The sequence below is a fragment of the Hyperoodon ampullatus genome (genome assembly GCF_949752795.1).
Source record: "Hyperoodon ampullatus genome assembly, chromosome: 19".
In the NCBI taxonomy this organism is placed as follows: Eukaryota; Metazoa; Chordata; class Mammalia; order Artiodactyla; family Ziphiidae; genus Hyperoodon; species Hyperoodon ampullatus.
The window spans coordinates 31,321,510-31,343,702 of NC_136932.1; the positions used below are offsets into that span (position 1 = coordinate 31,321,510).

The 22,193-nt window shown below is 56.6% G+C and overlaps 1 protein-coding gene across 1 annotated transcript; it reads left to right on the top strand.

Annotated features, from left to right (window-relative positions):
- Positions 1-396: 396 nt before the first annotated feature.
- On the top strand, positions 397-20,873 carry ALKBH5 (alkB homolog 5, RNA demethylase; the record flags this gene model as incomplete). The annotated part of the gene is made up of 4 exons (XM_079725652.1): positions 397-1,166; positions 9,333-9,413; positions 19,003-19,158; positions 19,944-20,873. 4 exons carry the CDS (start codon positions 397-399, stop codon positions 20,119-20,121), a joined length of 1,185 nt encoding a protein of 394 aa, XP_079581778.1. The 3' UTR covers positions 20,122-20,873.
- Positions 20,874-22,193: the final 1,320 nt, after the last annotated feature.

The following is a 22,193-nucleotide window of genomic DNA, read 5'->3' on the forward strand; positions in this document are numbered from 1 at the left end:
GGAGCGGCGCTGGCGGACGTCGGGCGGGCGGCCGTGACGTCGTGAGGAGCGCTTTAAAGTGCGGGCCGAGCCGGGCGTCCGAGGGTCCGGCCAGGAGTCGGGCCGAGCCTCCGCGGCCGCCCTGCGCGGCATGAGGCCCTGCCGGCGCCCCTGCCCCCCGGGACGCGGAGAAGGCGGAGGAGGAGGGAGCCTCGTCGCCGTCGCCGCCGTCGCCGCCGCATGACCCGCCGCCCCTGAGGCCGCCCCGCCGCCCCTCGACGCCCCTGCTGGGCGGCGCGGCCTCGCTCGCGGGCCTGGCGCTGAGGGCCTCTGCGGCCCGGGGCCCGGGCGCGTCCCCCAGAGCCATGCCCGGCCGCCCCGCCCGCCGCGGAGGGCCCTAGAGCAGCGGCGTGGACCATGGCGGCCGCCAGCGGCTACACGGACCTGCGGGAGAAGCTCAAGTCCATGACGTCCCGGGACAACTACAAGGCGGGCAGTCGGGAGGCCGCGGCCGCCGCCGCCGCCGCCGTGGCCGCCGCCGCCGCCGCCGCCGCCGCGGCCGAGCCCTACGCGGCGCCCGGGGCCAAGCGCAAGTACCCAGAGGACTCGGACCCCGAGCGCAGCGACTTCGAGGAGCAGCAGCTGCAGAAGGAGGAGGAAGCGCGCAAGGTGAAGAGCGGTATCCGCCAGATGCGCCTGTTCAGCCAGGACGAGTGCGCCAAGATCGAGGCCCGCATCGACGAGGTGGTGTCCCGCGCCGAGAAGGGCCTGTACAACGAGCACACGGTGGACCGGGCCCCGCTGCGCAACAAGTACTTCTTCGGCGAGGGCTACACGTACGGCGCCCAGCTGCAGAAGCGCGGGCCCGGCCAGGAGCGCCTCTACCCGCCGGGCGACGTGGACGAGATCCCCGAGTGGGTGCACCAGCTGGTGATCCAGAAGCTGGTGGAGCACCGCGTCATCCCCGAGGGCTTCGTCAACAGCGCCGTCATCAACGACTACCAGCCCGGCGGCTGCATCGTGTCTCACGTGGACCCCATCCACATCTTCGAGCGCCCCATCGTGTCCGTGTCCTTCTTCAGCGACTCCGCGCTCTGCTTCGGCTGCAAGTTCCAGTTCAAGCCTATCCGGGTGTCGGAGCCCGTGCTTTCCCTGCCGGTGCGCAGGGGGAGCGTGACTGTGCTCAGGTAAACGCCTGGGAGGTGGGAGCGGCCCCCAGGAGCCCGCGCTTTCCGCTTCTGACCCAGGCTTCTGTTTGCGGGGCGGGGGTGGGGGGCGGGGAAAGGGGTCTGCGTTTAAAACACAGGCAGTAAGAAAGCAGGGAGCTGAGCTAGAATTTTCTATCCCGTGGGCAGATACGACGAGATCGCAGACTTGACCCGGAACTAATCTAAAGGCATCTTTCTAGAAGGGTGGTTTTCGGAGTCTCTTTACCTTCGTGATTTGAGCAAGTCACTTCCATTTTGGGCCTCCATTTCCAAGTCTGAGTTTTTAAAAAAATTAGTTGGGATTACCGTCTAAAAGTCTTTCCAACTTTGCCATTCTTGGTCTTTTTAACAGAGAACATGTTCGTGGATTCGTTTAAGAGAGGACATCCTCACAGAGGAAGGTCCCTGAGCGTATTTAATTGATACACGTTCTCCATTCCCAGGAGGGGGAGTGGCTTCCCTGGTTTTGAACAGATCAGGGGTTGGACCAGGAATAGAGTGCAGCAAACTTAAAATTCAGTCCCTCTTGGCTGCAGAAGAGCCCATTGGTCCTTTGTAAGATGAGTTACCTGTAATCAGGACCCTATGAAACAAAATAAAGCTTGTCTTTTTCCTGGTATTAGGCTTTGTAGCTGTTCAGCAGATCTTAGGCTCTTGGCCTATTTTCAGTCCCAGAACCTGCTGAGAGTTAGCTCAGCGCCCTGGCCCTCAGAGAAGATTGCCTGCTGCAACACCTTTGCTGTTTATATGAAGCAGAAAATTTACTTGGAAGCTCCCTGCTTCCGGCCCTGGAACAAGTAAATGGAACGATGTACTTCAGTAATCCCCAAAACCTCTTAGGAGATCTAGACTGCAGCTTGGCTGACCACCACATTCTAGTACAGGATCGGCAGGCACTGCAGTTGTGTTGTGAGCAGCTTAACCTCTCAATTTCGGTCAGTGCCGTGGGCCACGGTCATGGGGAGAAGCGGGGTCCCCGGAGCCCTCTCAGTGCCCTGAGGCAAGTGTTCTGTCTCATTTGAGGGGAACAGCTGAGGCTGCTTCCACATCTGGGAATGCCAGCAGAGCCGTGTGGTACCCACCACGTCTCCTGAGGGGAAAGTTTGTGAAGTCAGTGGCAGCAGGGGCAGTATTCCGGCTTCCTCATGCGTTGGAAGCTAGAGGGCCACTTACCTCTCAGGTACCCCCTTGTCATGTGGGCTCCCAGCTTCTCCTCAGATCTGCGTGGTGCTCCACATGGATGTCTTGGCAGAGGCCTTTAAGATGGCATTTCCAGGGCACACTCTCCCAAGTGGCCTGACTCCATTGAAGGGCTCTCCGTGCTTAAAAGCGTCTCTCACACGAGGGCCATTTGCTCTCTTAACGGGATACTGCTTTCCCACATCATCACAGGTCCTCAGGGTTGTCAGCAGGAGGCCTGGCAGTGGTCCGGTGTGTAAAGGGGGGGCCACAAGAGGCAGTTTGTGACTTGCAGAGCCCCCCTCCCTCCCACACACTCACACCCTGTATTGAAGAGAGTTTTCAGGTTCTTAAAGCGCAGGTCTGTTAGCGCTTAGCAGCGGGATCGCATCACCAGGAAAACCCTTTTCAGCTTTGCCGTAGAAGAGGGAAGTCCCGAGGCTTTCCCAGTCCCTTCCGCCTGGGTTCTGACTTGGCTGAGGGGTCAGTGTGGGAGGCTCGGCCATGTCCTGAAAAGTGCTGCCCCAGGCTTTGAACCCAGCTCTCCTCTCATTTGCTTTGGGACCTTGTGGGCGTTCTCTGAGCCGGCCTTTCCATCTGTAAATAGGGTGATGGCAACTTGCACAGCCTATCAGAGCTAAAGGTGGTGATTCAGTGTCTAGCAGAGGGCCTGGCACAGGCTCGACCCTTACGTGGGTGCTTTCATACACAGCCATTTCGTGCTCCCCTGCTCTCTTGTCGGGGAAGGGGCTGGGGATTTGGTGGAGCCTTAAACATGGCTCTTCCCTTCACGGAGTTCACGGCCCGGTGGAGGCCACAGACAGTTAGTTACAGCCCAGGAAGGTAACCGCAGGAGTACACTGGGGGGAAGTCTTACTCCACTGTGGAGTTCGGAGGTTTTCAGGAACTTGAAGGGGGACTAGGAGGTGACTGGGAGTTAGCCGCCGAGCAGAGGTGCGGCGGAGGGGAGCGCAAGAGGGGCTAGCTGAGGGCTAGGTGCCGACTAGAGGCAGCTGGAGCGCATTACCAGTCCTCAGAGCCAGCCTGGACCTGAGGTAGAGGTTCTGGTGTGGCGTGCCTCGGTGAGGCTCTAGAGCAGAGCTTCTCCGCCGCAGTCCTGTTGACGTGTGGGGGCTGTCCTGTGCCTTGTGGAACGTTTAGCCGGATCCCTGGCTTCTGTCCACTATGCCAGAAGCACCTTCCGTGATGACCAGAAATGTCTCTAGACATTGCCACGTGTCTCCCGGGGGGTGAAACGTCCCCAGGGGAGAGCTACTGCTCTCAGGTTCCGGACACCCCTGCTAATTTAAATCCTCCAGCACCTGCTCACTTAGCTCTCTGAGCTTACTTGCTGTGCAGGTGGGTGAACACCTGCCTGTTAGTGCTGCCTCTGTGCAAGTCCTGCTTGGGCTCTTCCCTGAGCTGGTAAGAGGGGATGCTTGCTTTCACTTCCTGGTAAGTATCCCAGCGCAGAGGTGATGAGCTGTAAAGCTGCCAGTGGAAGGGGCTGATGAAGACAGTGTTTCTTTACAGATAGGGACGGGTTCTAGTAATTCTCATCTGACTCAGACTTGTGTTGTTGATGGCAGTGGTGTCTGTACCCGTCCAAGGCAATATGGCAGAAATACAGTTTTATATTTAATAGTTGTCAGCGTGGATTTTAGTGTGTGGCAAACATTGACTCAGCAGTGTCCAGACGTGGGCATTTAGAGCAATTCCAGAACAGACCCTTCTGGAAGTGCTTCAAACTTCTTTCCAAACCCAGCTGGCAGTTGTTTTTTTGTAACCTTTCCATGCTGGGCCTGAGTGGGTCCTGTCTTAATGCTGTTCTCTAGAGAAATATTTTTTATCTTTTCTTATATCAGTTCATCTTGTATTCCTTTTCCTGTTTTCTGTATGGTAAATGGTAGATTAAAACAGATTTCAGATGGATTAATTGGAATAATTACCTCAAGGCTAATTGCATACTTGCTGCTATTTTTAATCACTGCTGAGTGGTCTGTGGTTGCGGTGGCCACATGCCCAAAGACCCAGGCCTTAGCCACCTGTCTGGAAATTACTGTATCACCCGGCCGTGAGACACGCAGTGGTGGGCTCAGCCTGTGACTTCCAGATAACAGTTGATGCTGGGTGGGGCGGGCACCCCTTCAGTCCTGGGCAGAGGACGGATGGTGTTCAGCTGGTTGACAGCAGAATTGAGCTTTCTGGCTTAAAATAGCTGGGAATGTAGGGCACATAGGTCTGGGCCACATCTCTTGTGTGGAATCTCCTGATTCCGTGAGAGGGGGAGGAACTTTAGGATGAAGTCAGGGCTGTTTATTCTCAGGAGGAGCTCTGGGCTGCGGGGTGTTGGCTGGCCTTGGTTCTGCCAGGCGTGAGAAGAAGGCAGAGGGCAGCAAAGGAGAGGAAGCTAGCCGGCTAGTGACGGTCTTAGTCATGAAGGTCAGAGAAAGCAGAAAATAAATAGGCCATAAAAGTTTCAGGGCTGGCTGGCCATTTTTGGCTGGGCCGTTGGTGTGCCGCCGTTACTGGGTTATGATGCTAACTCGCTGCAGGCGTGGGCTCATCTTTGCGGACTCTCTCCCTGGAGATGGTTGGACTACCTGTACCCTTTGCTGCGGTCAGTGAGGCCCCCACTACAGATTGGACCTTGTCACTGGGAAACACAGATGGGCTTTTTCTTCCTACCCCTTGTTACCTGCCTCTCCCCACCGCCACTCCCATCAAAAAACAAAAACCAGTGTAGCATAGACACTGAAACCGAGAGTTTGATTAGAGTTCCAGTGCCACCACTGTAGCTGTTTGACTTGGGGCAAGTTAGTTAACCCCTCTGGGCCTTAGTTTGCCTCTGCAAAATGGGGCTATTAAAGTCCTAGAGTTGTTAGCGAAGATTGATTCTCTTTCACATGACCAAAGGCTTGAGGTTTTGGTGAAGTGTCTGGAAACAAGCTGCCTCTGTGCTCAGCTGCTTTCTATTTATACCTTGATGTGTACAGAATTGGGACTTGGAGCAGGTTGGCCTTCTTCCTTCTGGGTTCAGAAAGCCCCAGGACTGCTTCCTCGTGTTAGGCCATGTGTCTTCTAGGAGGTTCAGGTGTGATTATAAGTTGAGTCTGAGCTCACAGTTCTGCCCCTGTGCCCAGGTGGCTGGCCTGCTGCCCCCCAAATCCTAAGTGAGGTCCTGTAGGCCTCTCAGTGGCAGCCCCCGCTAGAGGGAGGTGTCGCCAGGCAGTCCTGGTGATCTCGGCCAGTCCCTCCATCTCTGGCTCTGTCTGCCCTGGGCAGGGCACAGAGTAGATGGGGAATGGCGGCCACCTTGGAACTGTGCCTTAATAATTCCGTCTCCAAGGCTGTGCCCTAGAGGAGAGGTGTGTGGTCCTGCACAGCCCCTTATGAAGAGTCTTCCAGACTCCTCCTTTGACCTGCACCGGATCCTCCGAGGAAGGACTTGCTGCAGTCTGTGTTTCGCAGATGTAGAAACTGAGTCTTCACAGCAGTAGGAACGTTGGGCCTCGACACACACACACGTCATCTAGCGTCTGCTGTATGCAGAGATGAGTAAGGCCTTTGCAGAGCTTTGTCTTGTAGGGAAGGCGATTGCCACAAGGCCGAACTGCAGTAGCAGAGACGGGTTGGGTGGGCGGTGTGGGGGAACCCAGCCTGGGGAGGTGAGCAAAGCTTTCCAAGAGAGGGGAGACTTTCCAAGAGTCACTCTAAGGCATAGTGTGGTGTGTGACAGCCAGGCTCTTGCTCTGGGTGCTTGCGGCACACTAGTCACTGCTGCATGGGGTGGGGGTGGTGCTTGGGCTCAGTGCAGGGCAGTACCAGCCTCAGGTATTTCCCCTCTCTCTTCCCTGTGAGAACAAAAGAGGAGGCGGCACTGGAACTTTTCTTCATGCCAAGGTTAGGCCTGGACCCAGGGTATATTAAGTTTCAAGCTGGCAGACTGGCACTTTCAAACAGTTTCTCTTGTAGCAAGTAAGTTCCTTAGCAGTAAATAACCCTCTGTGGTCTCTCTTGGGCACTTTCTGCTGAAGTTTGGACAGAAGAGCTTCCTCTGATCAGGACTTGGAGCCCCCCACTCCCAGCAGAGCTTGATACTGAGGACGGGGTCAGTAGGCTGTGTCGTAGCTGCCAGGAAGTTCTAGAAGACCAGTGCCAGTGAGCTGTTCAGGTGGGGGTCAGTGAGCGCCATGGTCATTTCTGTGGGCCCGTGCGGTCTTGGTTCTGCACCAGTTCTTCTGAGGCCTGGGCTGGGGGACAGGAACCTGGCATGACTTGCTCTTTGTTCTAGAGCACTTTGGGAGGTGGGGGCACTTAAAATTTGACCAGCGTCTGGATCTGCTGCTTCTGTGTTACAGGATGCAGTTCCTTGCTGAAGATGGGAAGTCAGGGCCCTTGGCAGGTCCTATAGCCAAGTCAAACAGATTAGTAACACTCGTTAACAGTAAGGAAGGTAGCCTGCAACCGGTACTGCAGGTCTAGGCCTTAGAAATATGCCTTGGATTGCCTTTGGGGAACTGGACTTCACTCTTTGGGAAAGTCCCGTGTTAATATGGGAGGGTCTTGGAGCCCAGATCTGCACTCCCCTAATGTGGAGTGACAAGAGAGAGCGTAGGATGAGACCTAGAGCTCCTAGCCCTGGGAGGGGGCCCAGGAGGCCTCTGCTGCAGGGAGCCTGGGTGAAGGTTGTCCAGGACGCCTGGCTTGTGTCAGGTGCTCAGTAAATGGGGGTGCCAGGCACCCTGCATTATCTCACTGAATTCTCACGGTAGCCCTGCAGGTGGGCCTCCCACTGCTCTTCTCCAGGGGTGCTAACCAGGAAGACATATAACTGTAGTTCTGTCTAGAAGACAGGAGGCACTGACCCTTTTAACAATCTCATCGTTAGTCACCACAAAGGAATGTCGTAAGTGACAGAGCACAGAGCACCACCACATGAACACCCAAGAATCTACTGCTGTCCCTGCAGTTGCAGGAGCTGAGGTTTTGGCCCAGCATGTGACTCAGCTAAGGTGACAGAGCTCAGGTTCTAACCCAGGTCTCTTCAACTCCTCGATCCTTGTATGGCATTTCTCTCTGGGCCTCCAGATATATATATATTTTTTTTTCGCGGTACACGGGCCTCTCACTGTTGTGGCCTCTCCCGTTGCAGAGCACAGGCTCTGGACGCGTAGGTTCAGCGGCCATGGCTCACGGGCCCAGCCGCTCCATGGCATGTGGGATCCTCCCAGACCGGGGCATGAACCCGTGTCCCCTGCATCGGCAGGCGGACTCTCAACCACTGCACCACCAGGGAAGCTCCAGATATTTTCTTAAAGATTTTTTTTTTAAATGTGGACCATTTTTTAAAGTCAGTATTGCATTTGTTACAATATTGTTTATGTTTTATGTTTTGGTGTTTTGGCCACGAGGCATGTGGGATCTTAGCTCCCTGACCAGGGATCGAACCCACACCCCCTGCATTGGAAGGCGAAGTCTTAACCACTGGACCACCAGGGAAGTCCCTAAATTTTTTTTTTTTGTATTTTGGCCATGCCACGGGGCATGTGGGATTGTTCCCCTACCAGCGAGCAAACCCAGGCTTCTGTAGTGAAAGCACTGAATCCTAACCACTAGGCCACCAGGGAACTCCCGCCTGCAGATGTTAATAGGTGTTGTTTGAGAGAAGGTTCCTTGGTCAGTGCTCAGTTAAACTCAGCTGTAGTAACTCTCAGGTCCTTTAACATACCGATACTTTATTAAACTCATCAATATTTCCAGATTGATTTGACTGTGGACGTTTGTCCGTAGTTATCTCACGGGACTGTTATTTACAGAGAAAATTGAAAACTTCTGGTCCAGGAGCAGCTCAAAGGGGAAAATCCCTAAAATAAGAGCTCTTTTCTCTGCCCTCCACATGGCTCCAAATCAGATTTCTGAATCAGCGGTACTTCTCTCTAGGACTTTTTATTTTTTATTCGCTCTTGCTTCTAGTTCTTGCCCACGTTGGGGCAGCCTGGCCATTTTGAGGAGTCCTTCCCAGGCCTGTGGTGTTTCTGACCATTGCTCCACCCATGTCTTCACAGCTACCCTTGAGAAGGAGCTGATTAGCAGCTGAATAGAGGAAGATTGGTGGTCCTGGCGGCAGCCAGGGAACCCTGAGCAGGGGGAGGAGGCCTGTGGCTGCGGAGCTGCCTTGGCTCAGTGGGGGGCTTAGTGCGGAACTCAGGGTGGGAGTGCCTCATGGCTGCCAGGTTCCCAGTGAGGGCCTGTACTCAGGGAGCTGAGTTTGCTTCCAGAGTTTCAAATCGGACAGACATTAGTTGTGAAGAGGACAGCCATCTACCCACATTCATTGGTCTGAGCAGTTTTCAAAATCATGTAACTTGATGAAGAAAATAAATAGATACTTGAGTGTGATGGGAATTCTTAAAATATTCCAAACACAGCTGTCTTCAAGATTTTGGATCCCCCAAAATGAAGGTTTTTGAAAGCATTTTTTTCTAAGTAGACAAATTCTCTTTTTGAACCTTGCAGCCTTAGTTCTCTCTGGTGACTCAGTGCTGTCAGTGTCTGCCTTGGCCGCCTCTGCCAGCCCAAGGGTGGGGGAGGGGGAGATGCGGTTCTTATCTTCTCCCCAGGGTCTGGCCTGAGTCACTCCATCGGCCTCCAAAGCCACTAACAGTGTGCCCTCTTGGGGACCCTTTGAAAGAAGGGCTCCTGGCCTGTGCAAGGAGATTCCTGCTTCGGCTTCTGCTTTAAGACCTGCTTTTACCTCATCCCAGGTTTTCCCTTCAGTGGTTTCTGGGCAAAAGCATCCTGGAACTTAACACGTATTTCCTCCCACGTAGATCCTTGAACCTGTCATGTAATGGGGTGGAGGATGGCCATTAAGACCAGGACCCTATTTCTGTCTCCGTAACCCTGGGGATCTTTGGTTGTCCATCCACTCTCCATGCTCACGTGCTCTGTGTTTCTTTTTAGTGGATATGCTGCTGATGAAATCACTCACTGCATCCGGCCTCAGGACATCAAGGAGCGCAGAGCAGTCATCATCCTCAGGAAGTAAGTGTCCTGGTGTCTGGCTCCTGCAGACCTGACTGCAGGTGGAGGTCTGGGTTCCTCTGTCAGTAGCCCTCAGCATGAGGGCTGAGCAAAAGCACACGCTCCCAGTGTTTGTGGGCTGGGTCTTGAGACAGGATTTGGGGGACATTCTTCCAGACCCTGCCTCCCCCCACCTCTTCCTTTTCCTTCCTCCTTGGTTCTGATTTGTCACGTGTGCTTCTCACTGAGTATTTTTAGATTGTGCCTCAGCAGCTTGCTTTAAAAATGCCTGGGTTTTCACTTCTGGGAGGAGTAGGGAGTGAGGACAGGGGACGTAGGTGGGTGGCTGGCTGCGTGTTGAGCAGGCGCATGGCTTGTGGCTGTCCCTCTTCTTTGGCTAGGGGGTCAGGGACGTACTGACCAACATTGCCAATCCTGGCATCTCCAGCACTTCTTTTTTTTCTGCTCACGAGGTGAATGGACTGACTACGTAAATGCTGGGTCAAGACATTCCTGCCTTGAGGCAGGGGTCCTGAGAAGGCTGGCTGATTGCCCAGGCTCGTGTAGTCGTCAGTGAGCAGGACAGTGCCTAGACCCAGGCTGGAGCAGGATGTCCTATAGCTTGCCTTATTTGTGTTTTTTTTAAATTTAAGTAAACTTTATTTGTTAGAACAGGTTTAGGTTTACAGAAAGTTGGGAAGATAGCAGAGAGCTCTCCGTTCCCCTTCCTGGTAATGTCTCACATCAGTGTGGTATGTTCATCACAGTCACGAAACCAATTCTGATCCAGGACGGTTAACTGGAGTCCATCCTTTACTCACATTTCCCTCGTTTCTCCTCACGTCCTTTTCTGTCCCAGACCCCACAGGACGCGCAGTTGTCATGTCACCTTAGCTCCTCTCCGCTGCGACACTTTCTCAGACTTGCCTTATTCGTGGTAACACTGACCGCCAGGTGTGTGGTGGAAGGTCCCTCAGTTGTGGTGTGTCTGGTGTTGCCTCTTGGTTACACCGGGGTTGTGGGTCTGGGGAGGAGACTGCAGAGGGGCAGCGCTGTTCTCCTCACATCACGTCCAGGGCGCAGGACCTTCCACTGTCGACGCTGACCCTGAGCGCCCGGCTGAGGCTGTGTTTGTCACTGTTGCCCCCTGTTCATACTGTCCTCTTAGGAGGGACGTCACTGTGAGCGGTCCACACATAAGGAGTGGGGGGTGAGCGCCACCTCTTTGAGGGCAGAGTCGCCACACAGATTCCTGGAATCCTTCTGCACAGGAGATTTTGTGTCTTCTCCCCCACTTGTTTATTGCTTCATTCACTCATTCCTGACAGCAGTGTGGACTCGTGGTGTCTATTCTGTGCTCAGCTTGTCCCACCTTTGGCCATTGGGAGCTCTTTCTTTTTTTAAGTACATCCTTACTCTCTGGCTTGTCATCTTTTTTTTTTTTTTGCGCGGTATGCGGGCCTCTCACTGCTGTGGCTTCTCCCGTTGTGGAGCACAGGCTCCGGACGCGCAGGCTCAGCAGCCATGGCTCACGGGCCCAGCTGCTCCGCGGCACGTGGGATCTTCCCAGACCGGGGCACGAACCCGCGTCACCTGCATCGGCAGGCGGACTCTCAACCACTGCGCCACCAGGGAAGCCCTGGCTTATCACTTCAGTTTATCACTTCTGCATCTTGGCCCTTTGGGTCCGGAGCTCCAGTACATTGTGGTGGTGATGTCTCTTTGGCACAGCCCTGCTACTTTGCCAAGTCAGAACATTGAGTCTGTTTTATCATCTGTAGAATAGAGATGACCCAGACCTGTGGGACAGTCCTGCGGTGCGGGCAGGGCACTGGGCACCTAGGGGAACTCCAGACAGTGATCAGCCTGGCAGCGTTTCACCTCTAGCCTAAGAATATTCCCGGAATCCGTCAGAAGAAGGGTTTTTATCTGCTTTTCCGCTTGCTTTTCCTGTGGTTCCCAGCACAGTCCAAAACCCAGGACCCGGAAGTGAGGCAGGCCAATGTGTTGCTCCCTTCTGGCCTTTCCTCCCCAGTCATTTCTTGTCAGGTGTGCCTGGTACCTCCAGTGGCAGCCAGAGACCAGGTGGCCCACCCGGGGCAGGAATGAGGGTTGGGGGGGAGTAGAACCAGAGCAGCGCCTCCTAGGTGTTCCTTCCCAGCTCCTCACAATAGCTCATCCCAGGGAAAGCTTCACTGGAGGTGCAGGAGGAAGTGGCCAGAGCTGGAGTGTTGGGTCATTCTTCTGGCTGTTTCCTCCCTCGAGCGGTGGCTCCTGTACCTGGCTGCCCAAGCCAGATGCTCCTTGGTGGAGCTAGGATTCTGCACTGTTGTTGTTTTTTGTTTTTTGTTTGTTTATTTATTTGTTTATGGCTGCATTGGGTCTTTGTTGTTGCTGCGCGTGGGCTTTCTCTAGTTGCGGCGAGCGGGGGCTACTCTTTGTTGAGGCAAGTTGGCTTAGCTGCTCCGCGGCATGTGGGATCTTCCTGGACCAGGGCTCAAACCCATGTCCCCTGCACTGGCAGGCGGATTCTTAACCACTGCGCCACCAGGACTCTGCACTGTTAACCAGCTCACCCCGGAAGCTCTTTGGCCACCTGAGCCCCTGTAGCGTTCTGACCGAGGAGAATGGCTGTTGTGGGTGACTGGGCTTTTTGACTTTCTGCCCTGAGTGGGTCCAGGAGCCAGCCAGGGACTGGGCTGGAAAGGAGTGGATGGGTGCCCCCACCTCCGCAGCTTCCCTAGGCTGCTGAGCTGGTGAAGTGCCCAGCTGTAGGCAGCCCACCCAGGGGACCAGAGGAGAGGCAAGGGCAGCTCTCTTGCCTGCAGAGTAAAATGCAAGGTCTCTGTTGGACTTCGCCTGTCCATCCAGCCTCCCTCGATGTTCTCCCTGTTATCTCCTTCCCACTTACGTTAAATCACCTGCAGCTCCTAGTGTGGCCCACGCACTGATGTCCCAGACTCTCGCAGCAGTGTGGCCTCTGTTGGGAATGCTTTCCCTTCTGACCCACCCCCACCCCCCAGGTGACCCACATATACGCACCGAAAGTTGGTTAACCTAGCCGTCCTTCAAGGCTCAAGGGTCAACCATTTTGACACGCAGGAAGCATCATATACATGTAGCTCTCTCAGCCCATCCCCTGCCCCCTACTGTCACAGCCTGTACACTTGCCATTGTGAGTTTCCAAAGATGTGTTCTGTGGGGGGGCAGGGAGAGCCTTGTTCATCTGAGTCCCAGCACTGAGGCCAGTCCAGAGGAGGACAGCTCCCCGGTCGATGAGCAGCACCAGGTACAAAAGGACAAGCTGGTGACCTGATGAAAAGGGGTGCATCCTGGCTCAGGCGCTGCCCAGGGGTCAAGGATGTGGCCTTGGTGGGTGCCTGGCTGACTCTGTGTCCTTGGGTGAGGCCACATCCCGACAGGTGGGACCTGGGCACTGAGCCCGGCCCTGCTCCTTGTAGGCAAGTAGGTAGGGTGGAGGCAGCTCTGCCTTCTCTTAGGTTCGGATAAAGATCGCACAGGCTGCAGAGGGAGGGCCTGGGTCCTCTGTCACCACTTCAGGCTGGTCAGCACTGCGGTAGTCTTTCTAAGGGCCTCATGGGGGGAAACGGGTGGGCGGCGGTCAAGTGCTTCCTGGTTCAGCAGAACACGGCTCCTTTGCACGTGGATGATGCTGAGTCTTCACGTAGGAGGTGGTGCCATAGTTTCTCGCTGGGAGTGACCCTCGGAGAGCCTCCCCGGGAATGCAGTCCCTAGGCTGCAGCTTAGTGTCATCTGTTTGGGGTCACAACCAGTAAATGGCTGAGTGCGGCCTTGAACCTCGGTCTCCTGTTGCTGGGTCTTGTGGCCCTTGGTGGTTTGCACAGTGGAACACCCCGAGCCCTGCCCCAGGGTGGATGCTGTGAGTTGAAGAACCCAGAGCCTCACATACAGAAGGGCTTTCTTGCCTCTGCTGTGCCAGTAGAGAGCTGGTGGCTGAGAGTATTTTAAGCGGTAGGGGGCTACCCTCCAGGGTGTGTGGGGTGAGGCTGCAGCTGCAGGTTGGTCAGCTCTTGAATGCGCCCAACTTCTGGAATGTCGCTGTTTCCCAGCCCACCCAGAGCAAGCTGCCCAACATGCATCTTTGCCAATCGTTGGTTCCCCTGGCAGGGAAGCTGGACCTACTTTTTTTGGAAGTGTGGTTTAAGTTTTAAATGACTGGTTAGAGAACCAGGAGGCTGGCCAACTTCCGAGGTGTGGCAGTCATTGGGGTGGGGGAGTATTTGGTTTTTCCCACAGTTCCCTGACGTGCGACCTTCTAAGGGCCTTGTGTGCTGTCCTCTGCCAAGCATCCAGCTCCTAGGTGCCGGGCGCCGGGTAGAGTGCTTCCCACACATTAACCCTGAGAGTGGAGGGTGTGAACTCTGTTTGGACAGGGGTTCAAGCAGGCAGTGAGCTGCCTCGGCTTCTCTAGCCAGTTTGGAGTGATCTCTGAGCAGGGATTCCCGACTTGGGAACATGAAGCATCTTGTGTGCACAAGGCATCCAAGGTGGGCATGTAGGAGACTCAGCGCTCCCTTGGGGCTGGATCTGTGATAGGTGGGCACTTTGCATGCTCAGACAGCACAAGCAGAGTGAGCATTGTCCTAGGAGCACGGAGCGTGTCCACTGGGGCCCAGCAAAAACAAACAGAAAGATGACCTGCAGCTTCGGGGGCTTGTTGTGGGACAGGCTTGGTAGCTCTGGCTCCTGAGCTGGAAACTGCTGGCCAGGCAGAATTGGTGAGCTTGAAGGCAGGTAGTATAGAGGGCCTCTGTAAGGGAGGAGCAGTGAGGGGAAGGAGGCAGTGGATCCAAACTTCAGCATCAGGCGATGGCTTGTGGCCCTCAGGGCCTTCTGGTTGGTGGCCAGGGCACCCAATCTCTTGGTGTTCAGGAGGCCCCCAGGCCTGCATCGGGTTGGCCTACGAGACTTGTGTTCCTGCATGATTAACCAGAGGAAACGGCTCAAGGCGGTGTAAATAGCCTGTTCCTTTGCTGCTGGTCAAGTGGAGCTGAAGTTTGGAAAAGCAGCTGGAGAGTCACTTGTCCAATGTTAATCAAAGCTGGTGTGTGCTAGGCTCTGTGCTGGTGCTGGGAAAGTGGTGAGTGTGGTCTCTTCTCATTCACTTTACCTTTTGGGGAAGGTAAAGGTTTAGCGCCTCACCGGGGGCTGGTCAGGGAATGCTTTCCAGAGAGGTGCCGCCTGAAGGCAGTCAGGGGTGGTGTGTGGGCCTCAGGCAGGCTTCGGAGAGGCTCAGGGGCCAGGACAGGTCAGGCAGAGGCACCGTTCCTCACAGAGCCTCCGAGTGGGGAACACAGTGGAGACGGGCGGGGCGGGACCCCGTCGGAGCTCGGCAGAGCGCTCGCTGCTGTGTGAGAGGTGTGGAGGGCCCTGGGGAGCACCGAGGCCTGGGAGCAGCAGGTGGGGGCTTGTTTAGGAGAGACTGCCTGTGGGAGGCTGGGCTAAACGGCCTCCTGGGTCATTCGGTCCAGGGGTCCCTGGGGTCAGAGGGAGGCCCTCCCAGAAAGCAGAGCAGCCGAATGCAAGGCTCTGTGCGTGGATGAGCAGAGGGTGTGCTCTGGGCTTTGTCCCTCAGCTCTTGGTTTCCCTGATCCGGGTCAGGCCTGAGACATGGCCCCCACTGGGACACCTGTCTGCCACTGCTTGTGTCTCCATGATTTTTGTCCTGGTACCAAGGACTACCCGCCTTTGTTCCCCGGGAGTCCAGGGATTGGGTGTATCCACAACCTGCCTGAGGAATAAGGAGGCGATGAGGCCGCCAGGGATGTGACTGGCTTGGGCTCGTGGCCTGGCTCTGTCCCTTCTTCACTGAATACAAGTTGGTTACCTGAGCCCTGTGTTCTTACCTGAAAATTGGGGCCATTGCGATGCTGGAGATGGTTAAACTTGAGACTGCTGTGTGTGCTTCTCGGCCCTTCCTCACCGTTGCCCCCTGTAATCTCGATGGGGCGGGGATAGGAATAAGGACGGCTGTGCTGGGTCAGGTGCAGTGTGAGGAGAGGGGGGCCTGGAGCCGTGGTGGTCAGCAGCCCCGGTGTCAGGTCTCCTGGTGTCCTGGAGGACAGTGAGCCCTTACCAGGGCCCGAACTGGGGGGTCCCTGAGCACCCTGATCCTGGCCCTGTGGTCTGGCTGGCGTCTGTGGAGGCCCTGGGTTACGTGCATGTGGCGTGGATGGCGTGGTGGTAACCAGGCTGGGCGATTTGGAGAGGCTCCCCTTGGAGACTGGGTGTTCTGTTGGCCTGGGTCGGGGGAGGTCTGCTGGGAGCCCAGGACCATATACGTGCTTGGGATGCCCTTTCTTTGGGTGATACACTCGGGTGTCCTTCAGGCTCCTCTGACCGTAGCAGGCTGCTGCACCTGTGTCAGCACTGCCATGCGGGGAGAGCAGGGCAGGAGTTGGAGAGAAGCGTGTGGTGTTGGTGGGGGCTGGGAGGCGGGACTGTTGCAGGAGGGATGGGTGGGGGTCTGGGCTGTGCGGGAGTCTGATACTTAGAGGGGCAGGAGAGTAGACCTTGGGGCCCAGGGCACTTGTAGGCGAGGAGTACTCCGACAGGCCTGCCTCACCGCGCCCTGCCTGCTCGCTCCGTTGGGAAAGCCAGGCTTTGTAGCACAAGGGTGCTTGGGGAGGGCAGAACCAGCAGTTGTGGGTGGTTGGCAGCAGGGCCTGAAGTGCAAACTGGTTCCCCGTCTCCCAGAAACGGTGGCCTGCCTCTGCCGGGACAGCTCTCTGCTCTGCCGCGGTGAAGAGAGCCTGCCTGGGCTTCAGGGGCATCCTGGGGTGGCAGCTGTGTGGCTGAGGCCAGTGACTGGGCCTCTGATTTCGCACTCTCCCCCTCCCCCGCCCCGCCCCGCCCCACCCCAGCAGCTTCTCCGCAGGAGTCCATGATGGATAAAGGAACGTGAGGGCAGCGCCTAGACAGTCAGTCTCCTCCCTTCCTCTCCGGTCACATGTTAATGTTACCTTAATGCTTGGCCATCCTCCCTTGGTTCCGGCTTCCCGGTACCTAGGCCCAGTCCACGCTTTGTCCTGGGGGCTGTCCTGACATACCTGGGGTGCCTGGCCGCGACCCCTGGATGTTGGCTCAGATCTGTCAGGAAGGTCTTGGCTCCTGTTACCACCCGAGGAGGCGCAGGCCCAGACCTTACTGCTAGAACCGGGCCTCCTGCCCCCAGACCTGTGGCTCTGTCTGCTGAACCCTGGCCTGCTCCCTGGGAGTTGGCTGCCCTTTAAGAGGAGAGGGGTGTGCTCTGAAGGCGCACTGCTGGTGGCTCTAGCCCGGCTTCTTGCAGCTTGGTGGCTTTTTGAAAGTAGAGCTTCTCCAGCCATTCTGAGATGTACTTATAACAGCCCCAGGGAATGTGTCGGGAGCCGTTTTGGGCCCCAGAGCTCCTACTGCCCCCAAAGTCGGTGTGGGAGGCTGAGTTTTTGGTGGGGCTGCTTCTGATCACCCCTTCCCTGAGGGCCGGCCCTGACGGTAGCAGAGCTGTTGTGCGGGCAGCTGCGCCTTCCGTCTCTTCTTCTCTTAGGCAGCTGGAGGGACGCAGAGCCTGTCCGTGTGCCTGGCTTCTGTCCACTCTCAGCTGGTCCCACCTGTCTCCCCAGCAGTCCCCGACCCACAGCGAGGGGCCCCCACCACTGCCCCCGGCTGCCCGGCCAGCCGCCCTAGTCGCGAGCAGCTCAGGAAGGGCGGGCCCCACCAGGGCTCAGCGTGTGTGCCAGCCGTGCCTGCGTGGCAGGACGTGCCTTCCAGCCCCGGAGGCGTGGGGGCCAGGCTCGCCTCGTGGCGGCGCTGCTCTTCTCTGGCCCGCCTCACTCCCCGAGGAAACCCCTTCGCGGTCTTGGGCCGCGGGTCCTGCCCACACGGGCTTTTCTGCCCGGGGTGTGTGCTCCCAGCACCCGCGGGGTCTTCGGGTCAGCTCGGCTCGGCAGTGCTGGAGGGGCGCTTTCCTTCCCGAGGCTTCAGACCCTGGAGTCCTCTGAGCCGAGCTTTTTGGCTCATGTCACATTTGGTGTGAGCTCTCAGCACAGGGATCTGAGGCCTAGCCTGGTCAACGAGAGCTCTCGGGGCTTCGGTGATTCTGGTTCCCACCCTCAGGTCTGGGTGTGCCCAGCACCGCCTCTTCCCAGTGCCCCTAGAAAGGATCCTAGCCTTGAAGGAGGCGACTTGTCTTTGGTCTCTAGACCCTCAGAACTGAAAGAGGCCTTTGCTCAGATGGGGAGACAGGCCCCGAAAGGGATGGTGACTAGCCCATACTCTGAGTGGCAGCCTCAGGGCTGGATCTTCCTGTTGCTCCTAGGTCCTGTCTCCTGTAGCCCGGGGTCCCCAGAGTGGAGGCTGAGACTGGTGGGCCAGTAAGTGCAGCTGGGCCCCTCTGGCTTCCCTGTCTTAAGAGGCCTGGAGTCTCACCTGGACTAGACTTTTCTCCCAGGACTTCCCGGCACACGTGACTTCCCTCCTAACTGACCTAGTCTTCCCTTCTGTTATGAGGACCGGACGCAGTCATTCCCAAGAACCCAGGGCAGCTCTTGGGTTCCCCTTCTGCTCTCTTCCCCCAGCAGTCTTGTGAGGATGTCCTTTGAGGGGCCATAGCACCTTCTTCCTCAGAGCCCAGTTGTTCCTTTGTGGCCAGCAGCCCATGGGAAAGATACCTTCAGGGCCTTCTGCCAGCTGTGCCCCCATCACTCCCCGCCCCAGGCCTCTCTCTTGCCCCTTGCTGCCAGCGGCCTGACTTGCTGGCCTCTGTATCACACAAGAGGCCTTGGGGCTTCTTTGAGGCTTCCCAGGCCAGCTTCCTCCTGGCCTGACTTCCTAAAGGACTCGGATCGCTGCCCTGGGCTACCCCCACCCAGTTTCTCCATCCCTTCTTTCCCCTCCATACTTGCACGCTTTTCCTTGACTGAGTGGTGTTCCAGTGCTAGGTGGGGGCTTTGCCTTCAGAAGCCCTCTGGCCTTGGCTTGGTCAGTGTCCCGGAACCAGCAGAAGCTGCCAGGTGACTGTGGTGGGACCAGAGCCAAGCGTGAATGTGGGATTGGGTCTGGGCCCTCCTCCTGGCTCTACCATAGCCTTGGTGTCCCCGTGTAAGGGTAGGGAAGCTCTTACTCTGTTCCCCTCCAGTCCTTCCACAGGCCTGGACCAGGGGAACCTTCCTGTCTGGTGTTTCAGGCAGGGGTGGATGTGTCTGTTGGAGTGTGTTGGTGCCCACCAGTGGGGCCCTCAGTCCTCTGGCAGGCACAGTAGCTGTCCCTTGAGAATCTATGGGCTGGAGGAGGGTGAGGTGGGGCTGCCTCGTCCAGCTGAGAGAGCCCTGGGATCCTTCCCCTGGGGCAGCAGGTCATTGGAAGTCTCCAAACAGAAGTGTTCCCGTCCCTGGCTCCTAAGCCTGAACTTGGGAAGGACGGTCTTTGCAAGTCAGCTGGACCAATTCCTAGTTGAACCATGAGGAGACTGAACCTCAGAGCAGAGACTGCTGGCCTCCACCTAACCCGGCCAGAGAAAGAATTGGTCTCATGGGGCCACACCCTCCCCAGAGGCCCGCTGGTGACCCCACGTGCTTTTCCTCTGCAGGACGAGATTGGATGCGCCCCGGTTGGAAACAAAGTCCCTGAGCAGCTCCGTGTTACCACCCAGCTATGCCTCAGATCGTCTGTCGGGAAGCAACAGGGACCCCGCTCTGAAACCCAAGCGGTCCCACCGCAAGGCAGACCCTGATGCTGCCCACAGGTACTCGGCTGCAGTCCCTCAACACAGGCCGGCAAAGCAGCGCCACGGCCTGGCTGCAGGGCGAGATGGGTGGGAAGCCTGGGGTAGATGGTTAGGAGCCGGGCATTGTCCACCTTTCCAGTGCCTTCTGTCTGGTTCCCTGGGCTTGGTGGCATTCTCAACTAAGCCCTGGCCATCCGCCTGTGGAACATGGTGTGCCTTCCCACGCCTTCCCTGGTTCTGCTCCCTGACACACGCTCCGGGGGGCTACATGGGACGTTAGGAGGGAAGTGCAGGCCTCGGAAGGCCGCAGAGCAGGGGCCCGTTTCAGAAGGGTTTCTGAGGAAGCTGTTGAAGCTGAGACTGGAAGGATGGGGAAGATGTATGGGAGGGGCAGTCTGGGCCAGGGGTACCGTATGGGCTGAGACCCTGAGACAGCAAGAGCTTTGTAGTTTCAGGGCTAGTGGGGTTGGTGAGCAGAGAGGGAGAGTGGGAGTTGGGGGAGGATTGAGGAGCCGAGGGGGATGGCAGAACCAGGCAGGGTCTCGAGGCTGTGATAGGAAAGCCGCCTTCTGCCTGGCAGCCTTGGCTGTGTCCTAGGGCACCAAACTCAGAGCCCAGCAGACCCCACAGGGTAACCGGGGAATGTCTCAAAGACGAGCGGTGACCGTTGGCACCTGCTGGGCAAAGACACGGTGCCAGTGCTTCTGCTACTGCCACACTTCCCCCCTCTGTAGAGACCCGGTGAGCTGGGGTGGCCCTGGGCCAGTCTCTGGGTAACGCCTCCCCCACCCCTTCCCTCACAGGCCTCGGATCCTGGAGATGGACAAGGAGGAGAACCGGCGCTCGGTGCTGCTGCCCACACACCGGCGGAGGGGCAGCTTCAGCTCGGAGAACTACTGGCGCAAGTCCTACGAGCCCGGGGAGGACTGCTCGGAGGCGGCGGGCAGCCCCGCCCGCAAGGTGAAGATGCGGCGGCACTGAGGCCTGAGCCTCCGGGACTCGGCTTGATCCTCACTAGCTGCCCCTCCTTTTGTTTTCGTTTTGAGGGTTTTTTTTCCTTTTCTTTTCTTTTTTTGGTTCTTATATTTTTTTTCCTTGGTTTGTTGCCTGTTAAGGCTGAAGAACAGAATTGGCCAGGACCTGGTTCTCATGTTCTTGGTTTTCCTCCTGGATGGAAAGGCTGTTGGCATCTGTAGGCACAGAAGCTCACGCTGGAGTGGCCAGTGGAGGCGTGGGGGGCAGCTGTCCTCAGGTGGGGCTGTGTCAGGCTGGGTTTATTTAAAAGCAACAAAATGTTTTGGTTTAGAAAAATTCTTGTTTTGCTTTAAATGTAAATCTTAGTGTTGTAAATGAAGTTCAATCTCCTCCCCCTCCCTCCACTGCTGTCTGCCATGGGTTGAGGTCTTGCCTTGCCGGCTCTGCAGGGGACCTGCTGCCCTCCCACCCCTCACCTGCTCTCCAGGCCCCAGCAGCTCACGCAGATACCCCCTCCTCCTGCAGCAATTGTTAGGGATGACCGGGCAGAGGCCTAGGTAGTGCCAGCCCCTGTTGCCCCAGAGCTGTTCAGTTGGCTGAGACCCCGGGCTTCCTGCATGCCCTCTGGCCTGCTCTGCCCACGGGTCCCTGGTCTGCCCAGGGGCCAGCTGCAGTGGTCCCGACCTCTTGCCAGGAGCCCGCCTCTTTGCTGGGTTGCTCCTTTTAAGCATACACGTGTGATTGTGTGGAACAGTTAGACTTGCCGTGTTGGGGCAGTTTTAGGAGTTGTTTCTAGCTGGAGGGACTGGTGTCCTTCTGCGTCTAGCGTTTGGGCTGGAAAATTGTTGTGTGTGTGGTAGGGTTTTTGTTTTCTTTGGTTCGGAATTTTCATTTTTTCCTTTGGTCTCCTGGCTTTTTCCTTTTCCTTTCTCTTTCTTCTCCATCGGCCCTCCTTGGGCCTTCTCCCTATGTCAGTCCCCATAGGAAGCTGCCCGTCCCCTCTGTCCGCCTGCAGCATGCATCCAAGGCCAGAGCTCAGGCCTGCAGACTGGGTTGGTGCCTCCTCCGCCTCAGGGGCATGAGAGCTGGGGAAGGAAGGGTCCTTTAAAAAATAATAATGAAAGGGAAAAAATAAGTGAAGTCTTTGGCAGTTTCCACCCGCTCAGATCCTTGAAGGCTGCAAGGTTTTGCTGATCTGGGTTCGTTAGGAATGTCCTCTTGACAGCCAGGGCCAAGACCCAGGCCTGCTGAGAGCAGAGGCCCTCTCAGTCCCCAGGCTGCTACCATCCCAGGGGGCTAGTCTTACAGAAGAGGCTGCAGAAAGCTGAGGGGCAGCCACCATCAAGAAGCCCCTCTCAGGGGCCAGAACTCCTCTGCCAGTGTGGATTCCTCAAGTCGGGACTGCGTAACTAAAGCAGTTGCAGTTTTATTTTTTTTTTACAGCTTTTTTCCCAAAAATGATTTGTAGTTGTGTGTGCAGCACTTTGCCCTGATATGTGTGCTCTACAATAAAAACCAAATCTAATATATTTTGAAACAGTTGTCTGATGCTGTCGTAAGAGAGGACTTGCCTTTGGTTCTTCCTTAATCTCTTTGTTTTGCCCTGAAACTCTGAAGGGGGTGGGGGGGGCAGAGTTCATTGCCCACCGAGGCCACAGAGGAGAGGAGCAGTTGCTGACGCAGGGCTGAGGACGGGCTCGCCCACTGTCTTTTCTCCAACTGCAAGGAGGATGGACTTTGTAAACCGTATGTCCAGGTGCCCAGGGCACCGTGGGCCCACAGGAGCCAGGATCCTACTGTGCTGAGTTCTGGAAGCCCGTCTTCCTTGGGGTGATCAGAGAGGCTGCGGGCCAGTGGAGGAGGAACAGCATGAGCAAAGGCAGGAGAGGGGCCTCGCCTTTGTAGAAAATACGTAGGTGGTTTTGCTCATTAAACCAATTCTTGAGTTCCTACTATATGCTGGCCAAGCCCTTACTGTGGCCCCATAGTGAGCAAAACCCTTCCAGCCCCTGCTCTCAAGATGAGTATGGTAGAGCTGTGGATGCAGATCCAGGCTTGAGGCAGAGGGGTTTGGGTAG